The 25,908-nt window shown below is 38.4% G+C and overlaps 1 protein-coding gene across 1 annotated transcript in view; it reads right to left on the reverse strand.

The window, feature by feature from the left end:
* Positions 1-4,110: 4,110 nt before the first annotated feature.
* LOC112144299 (leucine-rich repeat and fibronectin type-III domain-containing protein 2) overlaps positions 4,111-25,908 on the reverse strand; it is a 200,904-nt gene continuing 179,106 nt past the window's right edge. Inside the window, exons 4-5 of the mRNA XM_024268786.2 lie at positions 17,187-18,584; positions 4,111-9,506 (exon numbers count right to left, since the gene is read on the reverse strand). Of these exons, the coding sequence (XP_024124554.1) occupies positions 8,516-9,506; positions 17,187-18,562 (2,367 nt within the window). The 5' untranslated portion in view covers positions 18,563-18,584 and the 3' untranslated portion in view covers positions 4,111-8,515. The remainder of the gene's footprint in view (positions 9,507-17,186; positions 18,585-25,908) is intronic.

Here is a 25,908-nt window from a genome sequence, read left to right on the forward strand (position 1 = left end):
CAGAAAAATTAAGTGAGAAAATTGGAAAAGAGCCTTCTATTTCAAAATAAAATAAATCTACATTTAATAGGCAAAAAACAGGAGTCTTTACACCAGATGTGGATTTATTCTCACACTTGTTCCAATAATCTTTATAAAAATGCAGGATAATCACAAACCTGTCTAATGCTACAAGGATGTTGGTAGTTAAATTTTTCAAATAATGGATTTATGCTGGTATTTAAAAAAAAAAATACTAATTTTAGTGACCATTTTTTTTGACCAAAGGTTGTGTGAAAACCTATATCACATTTTAATGGTTCCTACATCAAATCTAGTGTACAATTGGATTTATTTAAACCAGAGGATGAAGATAAACTTTCCCCTCAAAGGTTAAGGGAAACTGGACACTGATAACATTTTTTTTTTTTTAATCTGACGCACACTTCAGCCTTGCACGGCCGAGTAAATATTGTCTGACATTAAAACAGTTCATGGCCTGAAAAAGGTTGGAAACCACTGCTTTAGACAGCTTCCAGGCTACAGCAGACAGAGGTGACACGTTATATTTAAACCGGTGTGAATGTCTGATATATGTTTGCAGTTTTCATTTTAGTCCTATAGAGCAAACCTTTTTTTTGTAATTTTAGGCTGAACTTTGGCTTCAGACTAACCAGGAAAGCTTGTTTTTGCACAAACACAGAGCTCCTTTATGAGTTCTCCATCCATATATTTGAAAAGCAAACAGGAATTTCAAACCAAAATTAGATTGTGATGTAATTTGGTTCATTTTTGTTCATTGGCCTTACAGTTTACACCTTTTTTTAGGATTTTCATGGGCTAGTTGTTGAGAATACTGCAAGGTTTTATTGTCAGCTTCATTTACTGGCTCAGAACTATATATAGTTACTATAAATGATCAAACAAGAGTAAAAAAGTGTTGGTTAAAAAAAGAAAAACTTTCCAACCCTATAGAGGCTTGAGCTGCAGAAATGGAATAATAGAAAACCTTGCAGTGTACATTTTGGGTTATGCATAATGCAAACAAGACATTCCTGGACTAAAGTGCAGCATATGGAGATAGAGAGAAACTTTGCCTGAAAGCCACTGCAGCAGTACAGATTACATAGGACTTGTACAGCCTGGATGTCTCCACTGCAGTGCTGCAGAACACACTCAGATGGGGAGTTAAAACCTTGTAGGAAACAAAGACACAAATGGATTTTTATGTCTTTCCCATTTCAGAAAAAGGAGACATTGTTAAACTGTTGAAATTCCAGGAAATCCCTGCTCTCTCACAGGCGTTTTAGGCACAAAGAAATCCCAGAGACAATGCTTCATTTCTGTTTCTTTCACTTGTATTGCAAAGCTAAGAATATTACTGCTGTGGAGTAGAAAATATAAATGCTGAGGTCTTAGTCTGCATGCTTAAAAATAATCTGTGTAAGGAATACTGTACCACCTTTGTACTTCAGGACAAAGGTGGGGAACACCTAGGACAGTTATCTGGTCAATCATAGGTTTCAGATTTAAGGAACAACTTACAATCATCCATGAAGCTGTAAAATGTTTTTGGCTGTTGGACGAAAACAGACTGCCAGGAGGACACCCATGAATGCGAACTCCACACAAACAGAACCCAGATGGGATTTGAACCAGGAACTTCTGGAACTTCAGGCAATGGCGATTATCCCTCGGATAGGATGGACTGTCTGTGGACAGAAAACTTGTACGGGGCACAGACAAAATTTTAAGATCTAGGACCACCTGTTGAGCCTGAATTCAAACTCCAGGCCTCGAGGGCCGGCCCGCTGTTGGTTTTTTAAAAATCAAGTCCCATCTTCTGCTGATTACCTGGATCTATTTGGCCAATAAAGAGCTTCTGGGGCAGCTTGGTTGGAAAACATGTAGAATATGGGCCGTCGAGGTCTGTCCATGACATAAAAAGGTTGTAGCCAGTGGCGGTTCTACTCCTAATTACTCCCCAGGTGAGATACTCCTTAGGCACCCCCCACCTCACCAGAGTCACAAATTTTGTTCTTTGTCCAAATTTTGAAAACGTCAGGCTACCACAAATTACTATTAAAGTAATAACTAAACAGAAATTATTTGTCTTGCAGAACCATCGTAGCTTATTCTGCATTTATGAACTAATTATACAATAAAACCTTAGTGTTACCGCAGACAGGAGTCATGATGGGCTAATGCCGGGTTCACAGCGCACGCGGAAACACCGCCGAGCTGAACCTGCACGGAATCCAATTCACCTCCAGTTCACACCAAACATGTATCTGCTCAATGCTGTGAACCGCTCAGCTGTGGTTATTTAAAGCTTGTACAATTAATTTGACATCGTCCGTCTTGACTTGTCGCCAACTGCTCTCTGCCTCTCCCTTGTTGATTGTGTTTTTAGACATCCAAAACCACACCCTCCATAGTCGACACACTACATTGATCGGCGTTTTTCAGTCACATGACCTCTCCGGATCATCACAAAAACTCTGACAACTCAAGACAAATGCATGAAACTTCCAAAGGTGCTGCGGGAATTTCCCAGGAGGGGAGCGCAGTTGAAGAGCACACCAGCCTGTCCGCTACTCACACACACTCGCACACACTGAGAGCCTGCATGGAGAAATAGCATCCGCTGACTGAGAAGCAGCTTGAAAATATCCTGATAATCGCAGAGGATATTTATCATCCAGAGCGGGTGTTTATTATGGATGAAACCGGCAAACTCTGGATAGAGATGCTGGAGGAAACACACTTTTGTAGGGTTGAGATGGATACTGGGGGGGTTCTCTGTATTCATGGATTCGGCATACTCGTGGGTGTCTCTGGTCCCTTACACCCATGAAAAAGGGAGGAATACTGTATTTTCATCTCTAGTTAATACAAAAATATGATAGAATTCGTCAATAGTGTTATTTTATTGTTAAAAATTGGTGATATATATTTTTTTAAAATTGATCGGATTTTCTCGTGTGTCTTGGCATAACTTCCTGCCAGGATTGACGTGGATTGATTCACAAAAAAAAAAACAGACCACACGCTGAAACGATCGCTGCACTGTGCGGACCAACCGCGGAGGACCGTGGCGCTTCGCACCTGGTGTGAACCACAAGGGCGCCAAATGGTTCAGCAGCGTAAGGATTACCACTAATGTTACACACAGCTGTCAATGCAAGTAAAGGTATAGCAAAAGTTTTAGAAGATAATAAAACTTAAAAATAGACAATAACGGCAGCTGCAACAATTCAGCCGACTTTTGTTTCGTTTAACCAAAAAAAAAAAAAAGGCCTTGGTCGTCAACGTCATTGTGATGTGACATTGATGACTGCTCCTTCCATTATCCTCTATTTTATAGTGAAAGAGCCTCTCTAGTAACAAAACAATAACTTAAAAGAGAAAAATAAAAATAATGACATGTACTGACATCTAGGTAAGGATATTGTCTGTTTACATTATGTTTTTCTTGTACAACATGTAAAAAACTTAGATTTTACCATGTTTCTAATGAATGAATCACCAATCACCCTGTATATTGAGAAAATAATGTCATTGCTTCTCTTATTTTTGTGGTTTACTGAATTGTTTGTAACTTTAGAGCTGAAAAAAAAAAGTTTTTCATGTCCAGAGAAAAATATCAACACTTAATTAAAAATATTCATCATGAATACATCAGAAAGTTCATTTTATCTTTGTGAGTGCAGTATAGGCTTATGAATGAATTAAAGAATGAGTCCTGATGATTGGAGGATTTTCAGTTTGATGTCCAGCGATCTTTTTCCTTTTGCATCTTCATAAACTGCATGCCGCTTCCTCACCAGGTATCGCCTTCCCTTATTGGAGATTATATTTACTCTGTGCTGTTGTAAGCACCTTCCCTGGCAGATTAAATGAATTAAGACCTTATTATGGGCTCTGGCCAGGACCTGCATGTACAGGTGATTTGTAATGAGGACAGTGTTGAGGTGAGTCAGCAGCCACTGTCCTGATTATAGCAGCTGGACGTCAGGAGGAAAACCCTCTGCTGGACTGCAGAGAGCTCTCTGTACTTTGTGTGGAGGAACATCAAGCTAACACCTGTAAAAATGCCATGTTAAGAAGAAAAAACACAGAGAAGCCAGGTTGGTTCATGGGAATGAATCAATAATTTATACTCTTTTGTAACAAAATGTTGCCACACAAAAAAATGCTTTTTTTTCTTGTTTTTTTTTCCTAGAACCTCAGGTGAGAATCATGTCTATGTCGAGTCAAGTAAACACTTAAATTTATAATGTCAGTTAGCAGAGAGGAAGAGATTTTACACGATATCACAGGTAGAGGATGAAGAGTCGCTTTGTTCTGGATTTACTAACAAACCTCTGTGGATTCTGAGCATAAAAGTGTGTTTTCTTCAAAAGTCCCAGTCTACTTTTTTAACATTCGCATGAATAACTGGTAGAATCATAAGGCTTAAGCTAGCTTATAAATACTAAATTAACATTTCATTCTGCATTGCTGAAAATGTAGGGCAATTCTGGAGCCCAACATTTAAAATGACAAAAAATAATGAAAAAAGAAGGGTTAATTATCAGGAATGTGGTGGAGGACCCAAACACAGGAGACCAGGCTTGGTGGCAAAAACTTTAAACCATTTTTTCTAAAAGAAACTTAAAACATTTAATAAATAAACTGAAAAACGTGACACAAACCCGTGGAGAACCAAAACAGCGACTGGAAAGAACAGCTGACCTGACTAGAATGAACTAAAAATGAGACACGTAAATAGACTGAGGCCAATCAACAGAAATGAAGACAGCTGTGAGTCATACACCTAAAACTGGTGTGACTGAGGGACAAATCAAAACATGACCAAAAATCGTGACTTACAAAACCCAAACCAAAGTTTACAATCTTGACTGTACCCCTCCCCAAAGGGGCAGATCCCAGATGCCCGAATACAGAAACAAAACAAACTATTGTCTGGACTTGTTTTTTTTTTTTCTTTTCTTTTTTTTCCTTCAGGTCCCTTCCTCTCAGATGTTTTTGGCATCTGCCCTTTTGGGGAGGGGTACTGTCATGTTCTGTTTCCCCTTTCAGCCTCACTATGTTTAAGTTAATCATCCGCCATTCCTGACAGAATGACCTGACCACCTTGGATCCAGCAGTAATGTCAGGATGACTGCCACCAAGCCCAGTCTTCTGTGTTTGGGTTCTCTCACCACAAGTTGTTGATAGTTAATTAAAAATACAAAGTGGGTTTTTTATAGCTTGGTCCTTTTTTTTCAATTAAACCAGTTTTTTTTATATCTTCTCAATGTTGAATAACATTTGCAGAACAAAAAGCATGTTTTTAAAGCAAAAGTCCCATATTAATTTTATATAATTTTATGTAACCTTCTATTGGAATGGTACAAGAAGAGTTGACAAATTTATTACCTTTTCAATTTTAAAAATGAGAAATAGAAATAGAAGCTAAAAAATATGTAAAAAAAAAAACAACAACAACAAAAAAAAAAAAGTTTGTGTGGCACATTCCATTAAAAAGTACCCACTAAAAATAATTCAATAAATTTGAGATGTTTGTAAATATTTGCTTGCCCTGCTTTTTAATGAAAAACAATGTTCTTTATAAAATTGACTGTTGTATAATTTACATCTAATTTTTTTCACCTATACTTTAGCTTTAAATTTATGATTTATGCAGTAACCATCATGTTGTAACTAGGAGGTCAGAGGTCAGATTAGGCTTATGTTGGTTCTTAAGTGTTAACCAAGAAATTTAGATTGAACAATTTGCAAGATGAGACCACAATTTTTTCTTCCCCAAAACTTTGATTTTTAACTTTAAAGACCCACTCTGACCATCTTTTACGGTACTTTCAAAGGGTTCCCAGTGGTTTACTCATTATGATTATGTCGTTTTTAGCCAAAATTTAAAATAAACTGTATCGTTACCTAGGACATTGTTTCTACAGGGCAGCAGGAAATAAGTTGAAATTTGCTTTTGACTTGTGGGCGACACTGTTGGCTTGGAGCAACTGTGTCCCGTTCCCCACCTCCCTGCTGGGAGCTCTCTGTTTGAGCACAGCTCTGGCATATTTTCAATGTCACAAATGCAATTTTTTTTTATGGCATTCACAACAATTTGACTTTCATTTTGATTTTCTATACAAATGTGTTCTCCATCAACAGAAACAAGAACATGTTAAAAGCACTAAAAACACAATTTTCATCAGAGTGGGTCTTTAGCTAAATATTCAAAACCATAAATGAGTTATTTCTATTTTTTTCTTAAATTAATTGGTCAAGATTTAACAGAGGTTTGATTCATATTCTAAAAGATTTTTTTGTCAAATTAAATAAAATAAAGAATGTTTTGACTCAGCATGAAAACAATTTGACTTTGGATTCAAAGTCTGTTTTTATGGAGAGCTATTGACAGATTGGAAATCTGAATTTTAGTCATCGGAGGGACTAAATCTTTTAAGGAAATTCCGGAGCTCCTCTCCCTACATGGGGTAACGTGTAAAATCCCATTTCAGTAAGCTGACTAACAACGATCATGTTGGTACACCACAGTAAAGCACCTTCTCACATTTTGCTTCACAGGAAAATAAAATTACTACTGCACAATTTCCCGTACTCCCCCTTTTACATTCTCACCCAGTTATTGTACAAAAAAATATGCTAATATACAGAACAGTACACCTACTGTAGGAGGAAAACATTTCAAAAGAACATGACGACTAACCCACACTTTGAAATGCAGCAGTCCCAAAGAATATCCAGAAAGGCAATAAAATGCAGGGATGTTGCAGTTGATTGTACTTGGATCTGAGCAAAGACCGATTCAGAGTTCTACTGCAATGTACAGCCCCGTGTGATAGAGGATGACACATGAATTGTTCTCTGGTGAAGCAATTTAAATAATAGGTAAGTGGAAAAAAAAATCTGTATCATGCAATCTGGTGAAACAGATTTCCAGACGTTTCATCTTAAAGGCTCTAAACAAGTTGTTTTTTTCCCCCCCTTCAGAGTAACATCCTCTTACAAGCACCACAGTGACCTTTATCCAGATAATAAATGACAAATTCCTTCATTTAACCTGGCTAAATGAACAATTACCACGTGCTCTTGTTTGGATTGCCTGAAGAGAATCCCAATTTGCTAATACATCATCCTGATGGCTGCTTTGGGCGAATGATTAACTGGGCTTGATGAATTTCAAACAGCATTTGCATCAGGCTTACTGTAAACGATGATAGCATCTAAAACCCATCCTGAGGTAAAAGGCTGTTTAAATCAAAGGCTCATCAGACTGCAGGAACCCTGGTCACCAATCAGAGCCAATGGGGAAATTATCGACTAACTCAATCTCAGATGGATAAACAATAGGGGTGTAACGATCAATTTTAACAAAGATTCCATTCATAATTAGTGGTTGAGATACGTAGTCGATATTAGTTCATTCTGAACGATCCGATACTTTGACCTAAAATCGAGGCTGGACATCGTTATCCAATAAACTCGTGTGTTGTTTTTGCATTATAGTAAAATAAACCTACAATTTCCTATTTCAAATGGTGTGTTCCTATATTGATTATCGATTCATCTCATTTTAAAACAATTTTTTAATAATATTAGTCAATTCGATTCAGTTTAGAACTTCTGATTGATCTGGTTGGATTGTAGGGAAAGAAATCGATTCATTGATTAATCGTTACACCCCTAATAAACAAGGAAGTCTTGCTATTGCAAACTGAAAAAATCTATCAGCAACATAAAAAATAAAACAAGGAAAAAAATTAAACAAATACAATATATTTGGAGCCATTTGTGATCTATCTGGGGCAGATTTCTAACTTACTATCACATATGAACAACCTCATATAAAACATAAGCTGAGGTAGAAAGACAACACTGACTTGCTGTAGTTCAGTGTTACTGATATTTAGGGTCTCAATTCGTGACTGATTAAAATTGGCCTTGAAGTGTAGAAAATAGCTGTGTGAGAGATGGCAGCTTCTGTAAGTGTGTTTGATCGTCAACTACAAGCTCGTCATAGAGCTTTGCCTCTGTCGTCTGATGAATCACTTAACTAATAAATAGTAAAAATGATAGAAAACTCTGGGTGAAAATAAAAATGACTTTGTTTTAATTTTTCCTCTACTTCCTCTGGTCCCTTTCTCTACTGTGGCAGTAGTCCCATGTTATGCGTGAGGTCCACAATGCTGTGAGCCAAGTCAGTGCAACAGAGGCAAGTCCTCCAGTAAATCATTTGTGCTGAAGACGAAGAAGTTGATCCACTTTTTTTTTCCTTTTTTTCCCAACTGTGCTTCAGGAATAAATCCAAAAAGGACAATTTTTTCCAAATATAGTCAGTATTGTTTAACAGTTTAGATCATGGTCACATTTTTTCTTCCATGATCTTTTGAACAATATTCACATGGGTATCATTTGGTTAGTACCCGATGACAGTTTCTCTGTGGAAACTCCCTCCAACCACGCTCTTGTTTTAGTTTCTAAGGACTCCAAGTATGCGTCTTCCTCAAACTGTGCTCTCCATCACCCACTCAGAGCTCTCAGAGGAGGGCTTCTCATCCTCGCTATCATCGCATGGCAGTAACATGCCGTTAACGGACAGACTGCGCTTAGTCCAGATGTTGCTGATCCTCCTTGGCTGGCTGCTGCGACACTGTCCTGCACTGGCGTGGCCCATGTCAAAGGAATGGCTCCGTTTCGGCTTTCCCTCTTGGGGAAACCCTAAAAGTCGTCCCAACATGGTTGTGGACTCCGCCCTCCCAAGGAGAGGCTCTTTATCAGAGGGTGGTGCTACAGCCACTGTTGTCATGGTGCTGGGAGTGCTGGAAGGGCCTGCAGTCCCTTGGACGTCCTTGGTTACCCCTCGTAGTTCCATCGAGGTGATCGTTCCTATAAGTTGGTCCAAGTTTTGCCGTGCTTTGGCGCTATGCACGTGCCTCCTGAACTTGTTGCCGGGCAGGGTGCTGCATTCACTGCTCTGGACACTGTAACGGCCAGTAGCCCCTCGCCCTGCCTGGCTGTCTAAAGAGTTGGATGAAGAGGAGGAAGAAGAGAGGCTGCTTTGGAGGGATCCACACTTGAACTCAACCATTTCCTCACGCATGACCACCACTGTGGATTTCACTTGAGGTGGAGCACCATTGAACCTGTTCACCCCTCCATTGGTCTGGGAGTACGTGTTACTGACATTGGGTAGTTTATTTGTTGGAATCCCGTTGGTCACTTTGTAGCGGACCATGAGGATAATTATGAATACCAGCAATGTGGCCACGATGATACCGCCGATGACCAGGATCATGGTGCTACCTAGGAAGCCACTGTGAAGGGACTGGCACTGTGGGTAGTCATCTCGGGTCACAAACTGGACACAGCCGACAATGTTGGTGGCAGTGAGTGTTGTGGCAGTGTCGTCCCAAATGGCCAAGACACACAGGTCATACTGCATCCCTGGCACAAGGTTTGTGACGACAAAGGCCCTATCTGTCCTGGGGATCATCCTGAAACACAAAAGAGATGCGTTTTACTTCATTAAATACGTCTTTCCATTGGAGATGGAAACAAGTCCCAAGGCTGTAAGAGTTCGGGGCAAATAAATTAGTTTAAAACGCTACAACACACCAAAGAAAGAGCTAGAAAGAAGCATGATAAAAAAGCTATTTATATGCAAAGAGTAATTCATAAATATTACTTCATTGCTCTCAGTGTTTCACATTTGATATGCATGAGTTGAAAAGTAATGAGACAAGTCTTAAATGGACACTTTTTGTAATATTGTTTTAGTGTAATGTAATTTCTCGTACAATCCATTAAACATTCATTAAGGTGTTTCAAATCAGGCTGTTAGTATTCAAGAATTTTAAATATGACCGAGTAACTGAGTCTAAGTGCATTTTGAAATTGAAAGTCCCTGCTCTGCTAAGATGGACATTTAAAGAAGAAATCTTCTTTTCCTTTCTGCTTTTCCCTTCAGGGGTCACCATAGGGAACCCTGTCTTCTGCATCCTTTACTCTAACATCTTCATGTCTTTGTTCCCTCAACTATCCTAAACCTCCTCTTTGGTCTTCTTCTAGACCACAGGTGTCAAACTCCAGTCCTCGAGGGCCGGTGTCCTACATGTTTTCCAGACAAGCTAACATAGAAGCTCCTTAATGGTTAAACACACCTGATTCAGGTAATCAGAAGTAGATAAGGCAGGATGTCTGGAAAACCAGAAGGACGTCAGGCCCCCTAGGCCTTGAGTTTGACACCCCTGCTCTAGACCTATGGCTTGGCAGTTCTAGACTCAGCATCCTTCTACAATATATTTAGTGTCTCTCCTCTGGACTGAATTGTCTCAGTCGTGCTTCTCTGACTTTATTTCCAAAACCTCTTATATGTACTCTTCCTCTGATGTTCCCATTCCAAATTGTTGGTCTGGAGAAAGCAGGTTTTCCAATAATTTTATGAATCTGGGTTTGGGGGCGGCCGTGGGGCAGAGGTAGAGGGATCAACCTGAGATCAGAAGATTACAGTTCTGGTTTCACTTTCCCCGCCCATTTGGTAAAGTGTCCTTAGGCAAGACACTGAACCCCATATTGCTTCATGTGGCTATTGGTTGGCGACAATATTCAGCAGCAGAACCAACATCAATGAGTGAATGTGGGTGTGCTTGGGTCAATGAAAGTTACTGTAACATTACGCTCACACCGGTTTTGGAAACCCCCGTTTGAGCAACCGTTTTCAAAGAAAAGTCTTTGTAAACACAAGTATATGTGCGGTTTGGGCTTCTGCGTACGATATTCCTACTTTTAGGCCTAATCCGAATTCTTCCCTTCTCCCTTCCCCTCTATTTGAAGGGGAAGTTTAAGTGTAAGTGTGTCCAGGAAATGTATTTTTTAAATTCGACCTTCCGATTGGAGCGATATAAAGTTCTCTCCCGTGAGGCTAAACCACGTTGCACTTAGAAACACTTTTCTTCACGTGGGTGTGCTCTGAAGCACAGACGTTTATATTTAAATGTAAGTAATGACTTTGTGTTGTTGAATAACCTTTTGGAAGTTACAAAACCGCTGTTGTTATGTATATTTAAGCGCTGGAAGCTGCGCGCTAACGCTAGCGGACTAGCACTTATTGGTCGCGTCATCGACGAAAGTGACATTCGAAATATTAGACACTATTTTTTCAGAACTCTCCATTTGGAGGGCTAAATGAGGAGGAAGAGAGAAGGGAAGAGTTTGGATTGTTCCTAAGTGTTACTAAAGGTTTTTCGGCCTCCATATACAAAACACACGGCGATTGGACGCATCAAAAGTTAAGCCAGTTGAACTATGACAAATCAGATACTCTGATTTGTTAGCGACGTATGGATACTGTCCATTTTCAAAACACGGAAGTGCCAACCAGTTGAAAATCAGGAGAGATCAATAATCGCGATTTGTGACCGTCCAGATTTACACGACGCCACATCTGCCAACTATTTGAATAGATCTGTGAGGAAACAGCTTGCAGCAAAATTTGAACTGAGATTTCGCACCAAGCCTCCTCCGACTGAGAGTACATGCGCTAGTATCGGGTAGCGACTGTCCAGTGTGACCGCTAGGGCTAGGTATCGATAATAATTTCCAGAAAGGATTTGATTCTATTAACAAGACCCTGGATTGATACGATTTAGATTTGTTTCTATTGTTTCGATCCTCCAAATTCAATTCAATTTTGAGTATACACATTTGTTTAGAAATACATTAATAATCTACTATATGTTTTGAATATATTTATATTAATCTGATAAAGTTCACATACTGTAAAATGTATCAGTGAAATAATGAAATTGTTAATAGCATATATAGTTACATTGTTTCTCAAAATAATAAATGCTAACAAAAATATTCAGATCTTTAACATTGTAAACATTGTTCTGCTTCTCCTGGAGGACGTTTCAGTTTGACCACTAGGTGGGGATCGTGCTATAGCAGAACACTGTATTCTAGAAGAAGAAGAAGAAGAAGAAAGTATGAGCAAAGACCACAAATTGTTACTTTAAAAAATATTTCCTTAAAAGAGTTTGGAAAATTCATGCCTGTGAGTTCATAAAGATGTTTATTTACTGAGCGTTAGCATTAGCTGTCTAATGGGAAGTCTCATTAAACCTTAGCATCAAGCTAGCGGACTTTAGCTTTAGGTGCTAGATCAATCTGTAGTTTTATGAATCGATTATTGAGTTATTAAGCTCAAACTGATTCAAATCGATTCATTGATTTTATCGACCCAGCTCTAGTTAGCTTCATATGCTAAGAGTGCATCAAGAACCTATGTTTAGTGCACTCCTGAAAACGCCACACATGCCCAGTGTGTACATAGCATAAAGCGTTTTGGGCTTTCAAGAAAGATAGTAAAGCACTTTATGCTGTAAATAAACAACATATTCCATTTGTATTTAACAACTGCTGGGAAATAGTTTATTTTTTGTTATCAAGCTTTGCAACATTTAAAAAAAAATAGAGATAAAAAAAGAAAATGATACTTTCTACAATATAAATAAATGCTGTCTTGATTCCCAGTTGGTTGTCAGCATGAACAGGACAAACGCAGCATTCTTCGCAGCATCATATTTAAAAAAAAACTGCATTGTTGTAGCTGTCTTGTCAAAGAAATAAATGTGATTATTTGAATCATGTTTGAATAAAAATCGGATGAGCCGTAAGCACAAGTCTGAAAAATATGTGTATATGAAAAAAAATAAATACATTTCCCCAAGAGGAAAGTGGGAGTACATGATTGTTTAACATGCTGGCTGTGATGTTCAATGTAATTTGGAGTTTAGTTAATGGAGGCCCAGCGATCTCAAACAAGCTCATTTGGAATTGCATATTAGATGGTATTCACACAAATATGTGCTGGAAATATTATTTGTTCTTCATTATACTAACTTGAATCTGATTACATATGCATTGTAGAAACTATTTATACGTGTTCAATTGTTAACTAAATTAGTAGAAATAGGCCCTGGAGTGCTTAGCTATACTGGCACGGTTGGCTATAAATAGCCTGCTTTTGCATTCCTCCATTGTTGGCTTGTAGATATCCCAGAGTCTATGCTTCCAAAGCTTTGATCCTTCTGGAATGCCCAAGCTTTGGGGCCCAGGCACCAGTAGGGCTCTGTTTCATTATTAATCCTTAATTGGCTTTTTCCAGACCCAGGAACAAGCTGTGCTCACATGTCCAACAGAAGTCATGCAATCACTTGCTGCCCCACTTGCCGCTAATTGATTTTTAATCATGGCCTTCCATGAGTGCATGCTTTGGGAAACTGAGCATGTGCAGACAATACAATTATCTAGGTATCATTTTAATAAATGCCCTGTCTTCGCAAGTCATGTTTTCTTTTCAGATGCTAATGAATCATATGCTATAAACAACAGATTCAGGCACTATAAAAAGCTTTGAAATTTTTGGGATGTCTTACTTCATAGACTGATAGATTTGTTTTATAATAGACCAAAAAAAAGTCAAATAAGGCCAGTAACACATGAATGTAAACACCCAGACTGGGGTCATTTAGATTGATTTAAAAAAACGTTGGTAAATTGGTATAGAATAAAAAAAAAAAATCAGTACATCTCCAATGTGTAATCTGGAAGAAACACATCATTTAAAATTGACGGTAAACATTTAAGTGTGGACTTTTTTTTTTTTTTTACAACTAATGCTTAAAATGAACTTTTCTGACATTGTTTACATGAGCAAATTGCATGGGTCCTATTTTCAGCATTCATGCAGAAAGTGGGTTAGTAGTTTCACACAGTCCAAAAACAAAAAACAAGAACAGAGCACAATAAAATATTAACAAGTAACCAGTGAACAGAACAAGTGAACTTGTTTGGGACTGATTTGATGAACTGGAGTCAAATCAGTTCAGCATGTCTTACAAATAATTCACTCCTCATTAATGTAAAACAGCCCATTTAACAGTTCAAGAAAATTATTTTTTTTGTGTTTGAGGTTAGATTTAATCTAAAAGACAACAATAAAAGAGTTTTTTTTTTTTTTTTTTTTTCCATGTATTTTGAGCTTGCCCTCTGGGATTTTTAACAACAGGTTGGCTGTTGGATGCTTAAGATTTACAAGAGAATTTAGTGTTTTAACAACAGTGTGTCTTTCCCTTTGGTTACTATAAAGGTAGAAATTGGTTTACAGCCAGATAGTGACCAACTCAATGCAGAAAAACTCTTAGTTAGTCCTCTCCAAAGAACCATATATTTTGGATTAAAAAAATAGTTTTCATGTTATTTTTTTCATATCAACCATTGGTTTTTGTGGTGCTGTGCATCCATGTACAGCCAGCAAACGCAACTGATAATATGGAGATAGAAAAGTGAGACCAATCATTCCTAAAACAATTATTAGAAAAATTAAAAAAATAAAAAACTGCAGACATAACTTGTGATGTGTGGACCAAAACTTTGATCCTGCACTGATTTTGATGATGTTTGGATGAACACAAAAACATGGTTTTAGTTAAAGGGACCATACCATGACAAATCAACTTTTAAGTGTAATATACTCTTCATTCCTCACTATAAACAATCCCAAAGTGGTATTTTGATCTGTTCACACATTTCTGAGTAATCCTATAGAAACCTGCGCTCTCAGTACCAGCTCCTCCCATACCCACGAAAACGAGCGGGTCCTCACGTGCTTACATCACAAGTTGAGAACCGCCCCCTTCAGGAAGACTCTGCTCCACTGCTTTACTTTGTAGATAAACTTCTGGTGAGAAATCTCCACGACATGTTGGGATGGATCCTGAACGTAGACGAGAATGACGCAAGGGGTATCGGGAAGATGGCAGGAGAAAGGGAGCAGACTATTTCCTGGAGGTAAAAGCAAGTGACAAATTTGGAGGACTGGTTTGAACAGGAATTGTGCAATGGCGGAAAGGTACGCATGAAAAGGATTTTTGATATGGAGAGTAATGATGCTTCAAAGAGAACAGAGAAGTGGCCAGAGCTAATCAGAACAATGTTTTCTTTATTTCAATAGATCCTGAAATGTTCATCTTTTGTCGTCTGTATTTTTTGACCGAATATCAGAGCAAAATGAACCCAGTAGCCATCACCATTCTCTCTGTGCTCAGGATGACGTCATGAATGGGCGGCACCCTCAAGGAGTGAAAGGCGGAGCATGAGCATTACGGGTATGAAAAGAGTTCCTGAAAAATAATTTATATTTCATACATAATTAGCTCTTTAGTGTTCCAAAGGTAAAAAATATGGTCATTTATATGGATATCATTTACTCTGAAAGACTTAAGAAAATCATAGTATGGCCCCTTTAAATACCTGAATAACTGACACAAAAATAGACATTGCCAAAAGATGGGGAATAGAAAAACAGATAATGGAAAAATAATTATGCTAACAATCTAAAAAAAAAACGTATCATTTTACCACCGTGAAAAGAGAAAGTGTTGAGATTGAAATGAGATCCAGTCATTGACTGGCAACAATGACAATAATATTTTTGATAGACTTTCAGCAAAGAGGAAAACAGTTTGGACGTGTTTAGCTACCTTTGCATTTAATAGAAGTGTAGATGAGTCATCTAATGTTTCTGTCGCAGTGCAGAAGAAAATGGTTCTGAGAATTCATATTGTCCTCTCCACTCTGGCATGAAACGCTGGCACAGGTTGTGCATGCAACAAAATCAGATAAACCGTTCATTATTGAATTTTCAGAGGCGGGAGTTGAAACGGCAATGAAAGAAGTAATATATTTCTTCATTACAATATATTTTTTTTAATCCAAGCTTTTGAGCTAATGACCTGTTTCCCTAGTCGTCTCAATATTCTCTGACTTATCTTGGGGTGAGAAACTGTGGTGCTTCATGTGTAGTAGCTGTATCCAAGGTGTTGTAGCATTATAGTGTAATTTATTAGAAAAATATTTAATATTTATTCATACAAGGTCTCTGCATCCACTTGCAATGCTTTGCAACATGGACACAAAACTGCTGCAGCTACTTTCAATGAACATATCCATTTTATAACAGCGGGATGCTGAAGAAAGAAACATAGCAGCATCTTTAGCATAATCCAATGCAATCGTTTCCCAAGAGGATTTGTAATGTGTTTAAGAGTAACTTCAGGGGATACTGAAGAAACCTAAAAAAAGAGTTCATTATTATGTAAAACAAACAAATATATATGCCAGAGATGTGTTTAGGGAAAATGAAAAGGATCTGGTTGCTTTCTCCTTACCTTTTAATTCATCCGAAAGAGATTCATTAAGTATTTCGTTTTTGGGATTCCAACCACATATCTTAGTTGAACATTCTTATTTAAAATAAGAAATTGATTTCACAGACCCCAAAGATCTATTGCAGTCGCCAAGCTCACACTTGTATGGTCTTGAGCAGCTTAAGAGGAATACATTGAAATGAGATTTATAATCCTTTTATTTTTCTTTTTAGGATTTTTATTAATGGTTAAGGGCAAGGATTTGTTTGAAGGTTTCTCCTATATATGTAAAACTTTGCATCTCCATCAAATGTCAATTTCAGCACAAACATTTTAGAAGAATCGGGGCACAGAAGTTAGAGACTGACTCCGCCCATAGCCTAAGTTTGAAAATCCCGTCAGAGGGGAGGGGCTGGGGAACAGGAGTGTTATCGATACTGCAGCTGCAGCTCATAAAGAGGGACATCTGAAACTTATATGGCATGACTAAGTGCAAATTCAACTGTAATACTTTGTTTCAACCTGTAGGGGGCAGAACACAGAAGGTTTTTGACTATATTTTCAAGAATTAAACAAGTTTATTTTAAATTTGTCAATGACTAATAGTCAGAACTTTTAAAGCCCCATTTGTAGAGGTCAACAGACAAAAAAAAAGTTGATTTAGGGTTTGTTCACCCTTCTTGGTATGTTGACGTTGGGAGAGGGGTCATCTGGACCCCACAAGACAGTGCTCTGAAATTTAAAAAAATATATATTTTTTAAATTTTCGCTGGTGTCTGTGGCAGACATGAATTCCTGTCCACCTTCATCCACATTTCTACTGGGATGGATAACACATCACTGTAAGGCTGGGGTCATCTGGACCCCATAAGATAGAAGAAGGGTTAAGTAAGGTGTTAGATAGAAGCTCTCATTAGGTAAAGAATGGTTGCTTTAGCCAGACAGGTCTATAAAAACACTTACCTATAGATGAGGACTTCATCATCAGAGCAGTTGTATTGAAGCTGATACATTTTCACCTTAGGAGTCGATTTGCTGACAATCCACTTTACGAGGGCCGACACAGCAGTCACTTCTGATACAGACACGGCTTTTTCAGGAAGGAGTTTAGGCTCCCCTCTGCTGATCTTGGTAGAGCTTGTGATGTCTGAAAGTCCTGACTTGGACTGTGTGGTACGGTTTGTACCATTCGCCACGTGGGGGAGCTGGATGATCGACAGCTCAATGGAGGCCGTCGATTCCCCAGCAGCGTTAGCAGCGATGCAGGTAAAAGTGCCGTAGTCCTTGGACGTGGTGACTGTTATATCCAGGGTGCCATTGTCGTACACAGTCGCCCTCGATGAGTTGCTGATCAAGCGGTCATCAGGAGCAACCCAGTGTACGGTTGGCATTGGATCTCCTATAGCTTTGCAGCGCAAGCTAGCTGTTTGGCCTTCCAGCACTAGCAACTTGTGTGTATGTTGTGTGATCAGTGGGGGCTCACAGACAAATTCTTCCTCACGAACAGACCAAAAGTAACGGCCTTTCAGACTGGTGGGAGAAGCGCAGGTTTCCATATCGTCCTCACGGTCCAGCCTCCGTAGCCAAAGTACCTCACAGTTGCAGTGCAATGGGTTTCCACCAAGGCTGAGAGAAAGTGGAGGTGCATAAGGAGTGCTCATGATCATACTGGTCTGAGAGCGGGCGAAGATGGGATCTGGAGGGAGCTTTTGAAGGCGATTGGAGGTCAGGTCTAATCGAGCAAGCTTATCTAGGTCTGTAAAAGTACCTTCAGCAATGAAGGAGATGAGGTTGTGGTCCAGACTCATTTGATGGAGGTTAACCATTTTGCGAATGGCTTCCCAAGGCACACTGCGTAAGTTGTTGTATGACAAATCCAGATCCTCTAACGTCAATAACAAATCATCAAAAGCTGCTTTTGAGATTCGACCCAGCTGATTGTTGTTCAGGATCAGGTGCTGCAGGTTAATCAGTCCTCGGAGGTCGTCTGGTCCCAGTTCAGTTAACCTGTTACTGTCCAGATGCAGGGATCTTAGTGTCTCTAGGTCAATGAAAGAAAAAGGCTGAATGGTGCTGATAGTGTTTCTGGATAAAGTTAGATCCACAAGACCCGTCATGTTGGCAAAGTCCTGGGTGGTGATTTTGAGGATAAAGTTGCCGCCCAGCCGCAGCTCGACAGTTCGCCGATCGATGTCGGGGGGAACAAACAGAAGTCCTTTGGCAGGGCACAGGGTTCCCAGAGATTCTGAGAGGTTCTGGCAGACGCAGTACTTGGGACATGCATGGACCATCACAGCTGCAGTTCCCAGGAGCAGGAGACAGATGAGCACCTTGTCCATGGTACCTCATATAAAGAAGAACCTAAAAGAAAAAAGAAACAATTTATTTTGTTAGACACAATTCACACAACTTACAAATTGAACATTATCTGGCTTAAACACATGTAGACATGGTTATGATATATTCATGAATGAATGTTTTCCTAATGTACTGTGTTTTAAAAGTGCTTTGACTCATTGTTTTGCAGCACTTTGGCTCCTTGTTCATTTTGAAAGGATGTTGTTGACTTGTGTGATAAATGTATTTAACTGTGGGCAGCACATGTGAGATGCTGCACATCACAAGATTAAATGAGACTCAAATTCTAGTAAAATAATATTTGCACTGTGTGCCCTTGTCATTTTATTCTTACTTATTCCAATGAGAATAAATACATGCAAATGGATTTACTAAATATAAATGGTGCCCCAAGTTGAGTATCGTATTTTGCAATACGAATAAAAATGTGTCTGATAATCCAGAGTGCCTTATACAAGAATAAATTCTGGTCATTTACTGATGTCAAAGTGATTTTCATAAGTACGCAGCGCTCTGTCAAATTGTCTGTTTTATTTATTTATTTTTTGTAATAGTTGCAAATAAGGTTGGGTGTCATTGTCAATATGCTAACCCAGCTAATGTGTAGCAGTATGTGTGGATTTTTTACGTGTTACTAGCAAGGTTAGGAGTTTGCGTTGCCATTGTAATTTTTGCTTTTGGGGGATCAGTCTGTTTCTTACATGTTGCAAAACAAGGTTGGAAATTACAGGTATTGTGAATGTGCTAAAGCAGCTAACATGGATCGGTGTCGGACTATGTTTTTTTTTGACTTATCACTAGCAACGTTAGGAATAAGCCTAGTCAAAGTAACATTTGTTTTTGCAGTGCATCAGTCTTTTTTTGTACTTGTTACAAAAACAAGGTTGGGAGATTTAAGTATTATGAATATGCTAACGGGGCTAACGTATTGTGATGTCAAAATCTGTGTTTTGTTTTTCGTGTTATAAACAAGGTTGGGATTTGGCCACATTGATGTTTGTCTTAGCCATGTTAGTCTGTTTTTCACTTATTGCAAACAAGTTTTTGGAGTTACAGGTGTTGTAAATGGGCTAAAATGACTAATATGTTTAAGTGTTGGGCTATGTATTTTGTTTTTTTGTTGTAATACGTTTCTAACAATGTTGGGAGTTAACATAGTCACAAAAATATATATATTTTTTTAGCAGTGTGTTAGTCTGTTTTTTTACCTGTTGCAAAATCAAGGATGGGAGTTACAAGTATTGTGAAAATGCTAACTCAGCTAACATACAGTGTCATCAGACTTTCTTGTTTTATGTTACTAACAAGGTTGGGAGTTAGCGTAGTAGCAGTAACATTTTGTAGCAGTGTAATAGAGCATTTGTATGTTTTTTTTTGCCTGTTACAAAAACAAGGACGGGAGTTACAAGTATTGCTAAAATGCTAACCCAGCTAACAAATAGTGGTGTCAGGGTTTTTTTTTGTTTTTTTATGCGCTACTAACAAGGTTGGAAGTTTGCGTGGTCACAGTAACACTTGTTTTAGCAGTCTGTTTTTTTACGTGTTGCAAAAAAAAGGTTGGAAGTTACAAGTATTATGAATACGCTAACAGACCTAATGTATAGTGGCGTCAAACTCTGTTTTTTTACGTGTTAATAATGAGTTTGGGAATTAGCGTAGTCACAGTAATGTTTGTTTTAGCCATATCAGTCTGATCTTTTATTAATCGGAAACATGATTTGGAGATACAGGTATTGTAAACGAGCTAAAGTGGTATTGTTGGACTGGGTATTTTTGGGTCTGTTACCAACCAGGTTGGGAGTTAGCGTAGTCACAGTCATGTTTGTTTCTCCACTATCAGTCGGATCGGATTATTTACGTGACGCAAAAGCAAGGTTGGGAGTTGCAGGTTTTGTGAATATGCTAATGTGGCTAACGTGTAGCGTCTCACAAACAAGTTGTAGATCAGCTGGGAATGAAGTTCACAAAATCTGACTCAATGCGCCTTATAGTTCAGTGAGCCCTATTTATGAAATGAGACCATTCATTGATGGTGCGCTTTTATATTCCCATAGTGCGGAAAGTACAGTACGCACATTTGTAAGCACTTATTTAAAGTATTTTTGAAATTTTAAATGACAAAAAGTTTTTGTAACAACAAAACAAATGACAGTTTAGCTTGCATGTTTTTGAATAACACTCTTACGTTTGATCAAATGGACCCCACCCTGCATGATGACAGTGTATGCTTACGTTTTCTGTTTATGTAGCCCTGCAAATGTCTTTTACTGGTATATTTGACTCGCCCCTTTGCTTCACTGCGCGTTCAGCAAAAGCAAAGCAGCACATTAACGAGTTTATCAGCGTCACGCATACGTTCATCAGAATTGACAATATCAGCACGCCTCCATGAACGTCTTACCCGCCGTCACACCTGGCTGGCTCTTCTGAATGAATAGTCATGCTTGACTTCATCCTGGAAGTCTAAACCTTCCAAAATTTTGTTTTAACAATTCATAATTAATCATTTTCTATTTTTAAACAATTTTACTAATGAGAAGCTGGGCTCTGTCTTCTGCATGCTTCTCTCTGGAATCATAAAGGGCGGAGGGTCATTTTTTTTTCCTTTGTCATTTATTTACTTGGCCACATGCTTGGGCATTCATTCATGAATATGTATGCATCATGTGAAAACTAAGTCTTTACGTTTAAGTCCTGCTTTGCACTAGCCTGTAATTACTCGCAACAATAAATATTTATAACCTCGCTCATTTCTGGAACGGTGTGGAATGACATTATAAAAAGCTGCAGCACATTTCATCCGTTTATGATCACACAAATGCATCTGGAGCTGTCCTCACCGAGGGACTGCCAAACATTAGAAACCCCAAACGAAACAAAAGAAGAAATTTAGTTAAAGGCACAAAAAGTATTGCAGTTTTAATAAATCTACGTTGTAATAAAAACACATTATATGTCATTGCCTGCTATTTTTTTCGTTGCTCTATCAGATTACTTGCTCATTTTTAGGATTTTGTATATAAATGATATATTTTCCTGATGTTTTCTGTGTGTTTCCTCTCCTTCCTGGTTGCTGTTCATTGACAGCAGTTTCTTATCAGCCATGTTCCAGTTTGTAATCACTTTAGTTTTACCTATCAGTCGTCCTTGTCGCTGTCTTGGTTCAGAGAACTTTGTGTTCATGCTCCATTCTTCTCTTTATGGTATAGTGACTTAGAAAAGCTTTTTTTTCTTCTATTCTTTTCAGTTATTCAATAAAAATATCAGCTAATTTTCCATTCGGCTGCCTCCTCCTCACTCTGCACTTGAGTCCTCCACCGCACAACACCCATTCCTGACAATACATCTCTGGAAGCCTGGGGGCTTCATGCAATGTCCTAGCTTTTCCTAGAACTGCATGAAAAAATAGAGAAATTAATTTCCTGAACTGATGAACCCCATGCCCACATATTTGCTATTTCATAATTAAACCGTTTTCCGTCCCATAAATGGAAGTTAGTATGTAAAATTGGAGCTGATGGGTAAAAAAATCCATTTCATGACAAATGACAAAATATTGGAGCAATTATTTTTTTCATCAGCTCTGACAATGTCTAATGGGTACAACGTTTTTATATTAGTTTCTTTAAATTTCTGAGAAATGAAAACACATTTGTGCTGCACAGCTGATCATTACCTGACCATTTCTCCGTGTCGTCATGTTTCTAAACTGTCGCATTGGGATTCCGTCAGCATTGTTACAACTTTTGCTAATTCAAATTCTTTCCACACTTAATATACATTGTTGTGATCTTCTCAGCACTCTGAAGCTAATCCCCAGAAGGCTTGGTGGTGAGAGCTGTCAGCAGTGACAGGCAGTTTCTTTCATGGACTCGTTTTAATGAACAGAATCTAGGAAAAGTAACGCTGCAAACCCACAGAAGCTGACTTTTTCTTTTTTTTAAACTTCTTTCTTAGATCTAACTAAAAAGGAACAAGCATGTTAGGTAAGCATTTTTTAAAAACTGAAAGAACATCCAAAATGAAAGTAATCTCTACTGAATTAAAAAAAAAAAAAAAGTTCTTCCCGATTCCTAGTTTTTAAAAGTTTGCCTGTTAAGCTTGTGGGCATATGTGAGGTTACAGGGTGGAGAAAAGTGGGTAAACAGGAAAAAGATGTGACCTTTCAGCAATGGCAGAAGAAAAAAAAAACTAACCAGCTTTAAAACGTTGGCTTCAAAGGGCTGGAGACTGCCAGGCTGTCTCAGTGAAATAGCAGCACAAGTCTCATCTGCTACAAGTTCAGTTTGTCAAATCTTGGATGGATTAACAACCTTTAAAGACTTTGAAAAACTTCACTTTTGCTTATGACTACAAGCTTCAAATATTTCAGCAATTTTTGTTATTTCCATGTCTTCTGTGATATTCCATCATTTAAAACGGCTGTTTCACGGACGATTCGTGGTCCTTTGACATGAACATACACAGTTATCTACAGTGCTCTGTGGTCATTTTATGTTAATTCCACCAATTTCTAACTCCAGAATCAGAAATTCTTGAGGCTCCTACTGGTCCATTCATCTATCAATCTGCTGCCTGGATGGGTCAGTTAGCTTACTGCTGAGTAAGAAACCAGGGTTTAATTCCCGGGGGGCACGATTAGCTGAATCCAGTCTGGGTCCGTAGGCAAAAACTGTCACGCCTAAACTATGTAGCCACAAAGTGAGCCCAAATCTGGGTCTCCCTGTGCTAGTCTCAAGCCCAGATAAAATACAGTGTTATGGTAACCAGTGAAAGCTGATTCCCTTGACAAAATGTGCCGAAAGGTGAAAAACATTTTCAGAACCCACTGAATTACTTTTAGGGTGACAGGGAGACAACCCAGCTACTGTTAGGTGAAGGTGTAATGCATTCCCACTCCCAACTGATCATATATCAGTAAAGAGAGCGGGGCGAACTACTTGGCACAGGGGTGGCAGGACAAACCAATTCTCTGGAAGCCAGGAGGGAGGGGGGACGAACTGGAGATGCAACAAAGACCATGTAAACTATCCAACGGTCATCAGACAAACTCATAGACCGTACAAAGATTGACTGATCAAGACTTTCCTTCTCGTGTTCCAAACAGGAAGTACCCGAAGGTTGTAGGAAGTCCCATAGACTTCCATTGAGAAATAGAGAATTATTTCTCAGTCATTGTATTTGTCAGAATAACCATTCTTGCTCTGATACATTCTTCTTAGTACGTTCTTATATATTTTTTCAATATATTTTTTTCTTTATTGCCAGTTATTCAAGTCATAAACTGACCAATCAGATGCCTCAGTTGAAGTATGTGGTGCCCCCGCCTTGAACGTTTGATTGACAGATTCCCCCGAGTCACTTTCAGTGAGAGGGGTGTGGCCTTTGAACAAGCTCACTCATGATTGGCGACAGTTGTTCCTCTAAAAACGTGACTCCGACCGAGTCAGACCAATCGATGTTGACATGATGTTTTGTTTTGTTGTGACGAATTGTTTGCAGTATGGAGGTAGACGTACCAGGAAATGACAGCAAAGGCCCTGGCCTGATTCACCAGGTAAGGCATTTCCTTTGGGGGACGTCAGCATCCTAATATATCCAGTTTTATATATATATATATATATATATATATATATATATACTGTCAATGGACAACTCCCCATGAAATGCAATCAATGACGTTTTTCTTGAAGGAAACTGGAGTGGCTGGATGGACAAATCCCCAAATGCTTGAGGAAAAGATGCAAACACAGAAAGATCCCAGCTGGGTTTCATACTATGACCTTCTTACAATGAGGCAAGAGCACTAACTACTCACTCTGTGGTGGTCATTATTTATCATATTAAACTTATTAAGTCACAAAAATGAATAAAACAATTACAGTTACATGTCTTGTAGTCATACCAAAAAAGAATCAAGTGACCAACAGTCTCTTTGTGAGATTTAGTTCTTAAACAGGGATCTATAGTTTACTGCACTGACAGTAATCACTTTATTTCTTGATATTTAATTACAGGAATTGAATTGAAAAAAAAAAATAGTGATGTGGTCAGAATTTATTTTTGATTGTGTCTAAAGCAAATGTCGTACAAGAACAAGCATCATGATGTTGGCTCCACAGCCTTTTGACCATCTGTTTAAATAAAAATCCAACTGCATTTGAGAAAAATGATAATCTAATACAGTAAAGGACAATCATTCCTGTTGTTCTAACCTTGGCAGAAGAAACACCTCCATCAGTTCAAGTCCAAGTCTAACTTCAACAAAACAAAAACGGAAAAAAATTAAAATCAAAATTTAAAAGTGTTGTTTTCGAGGACGTCGTTTTAGCAGAGTCGGAGGAGTTTATTCGAAATCTGCCTCTGAGTTGTGGGTGGGACCATTGGTGACTCCACCCCCATTTCCCTATCCATTGTGGGGTGGAGCTAGAGTATTTTACAACCTTTTTCAAAATACATTTTTTGTCTGCTCCTGTTTCATAGCGATTTGAATGAAGAAATAAGAGGATAATCAGGAGAATTTTCTTTATATACATCCTCTGTCATCAGAAAAATGCCACAAGAACATGTTAAAAACACTATTTTTATACGATTGGGTCTTTAAAATCTGTCCCTAATATAGGCGTCTGTCACCTATTGTAAAGTTTTTTTGGGTAAAAAAAGATCCTCTCACGTTCACATTTCAACACCAGTTGGAGACACACACTGACTCCTGCATTATATCTTTCTAAAGGAACTGTGTCACACTGATGCAGTTCTGTATGGCTGCTCAGAGCTATCAAAGCTTCTCTCTCTCATTCTTATTTGGAGCTTGTTAAAGTAAAAAAAAAATAACACACTAGCAGTAACTTGTCCCAAAGTGAATCATCTGCAATTCCAAACTTTCATTCATCTGCTTGAAAATTTTAAAATGATATCTATAACATTTTCACTGACATTATGCTTTTGGACAACATAATGTAATCTGATAAAAGAATTTTCCATACACGTAAATGGCAATTCATCATTGTTCGCATTAGGCAGATAACACTTTGTTTTAATTACTTTCTGCAGTCAGTGAAATTATTAATTTTAGTGTAGCACGTCACAGATCAATGAACTCCTCCAGCTTCTCTCCTTCGTGTTGCATTATGCAACATCCAGTTAGCATCAGTCAGTATTTAGTCGTATGTCTTCATTTATCCAAGCGCGTGAGCACGGAACCACAACATAATACAATGTCCTCCAAAGCCTGTGCACAGTAGGCTTCCTGATAAATAGTTTATGACTGGTTTGGTTGGGGTGGTTCATGTTGATCATAGATTACATTTGTGATTTAGATTTTATC

Source organism: Oryzias melastigma, linkage group LG22, assembly GCF_002922805.2.
Source record: "Oryzias melastigma strain HK-1 linkage group LG22, ASM292280v2, whole genome shotgun sequence".
Classification (NCBI taxonomy): Eukaryota; Metazoa; Chordata; class Actinopteri; order Beloniformes; family Adrianichthyidae; genus Oryzias; species Oryzias melastigma.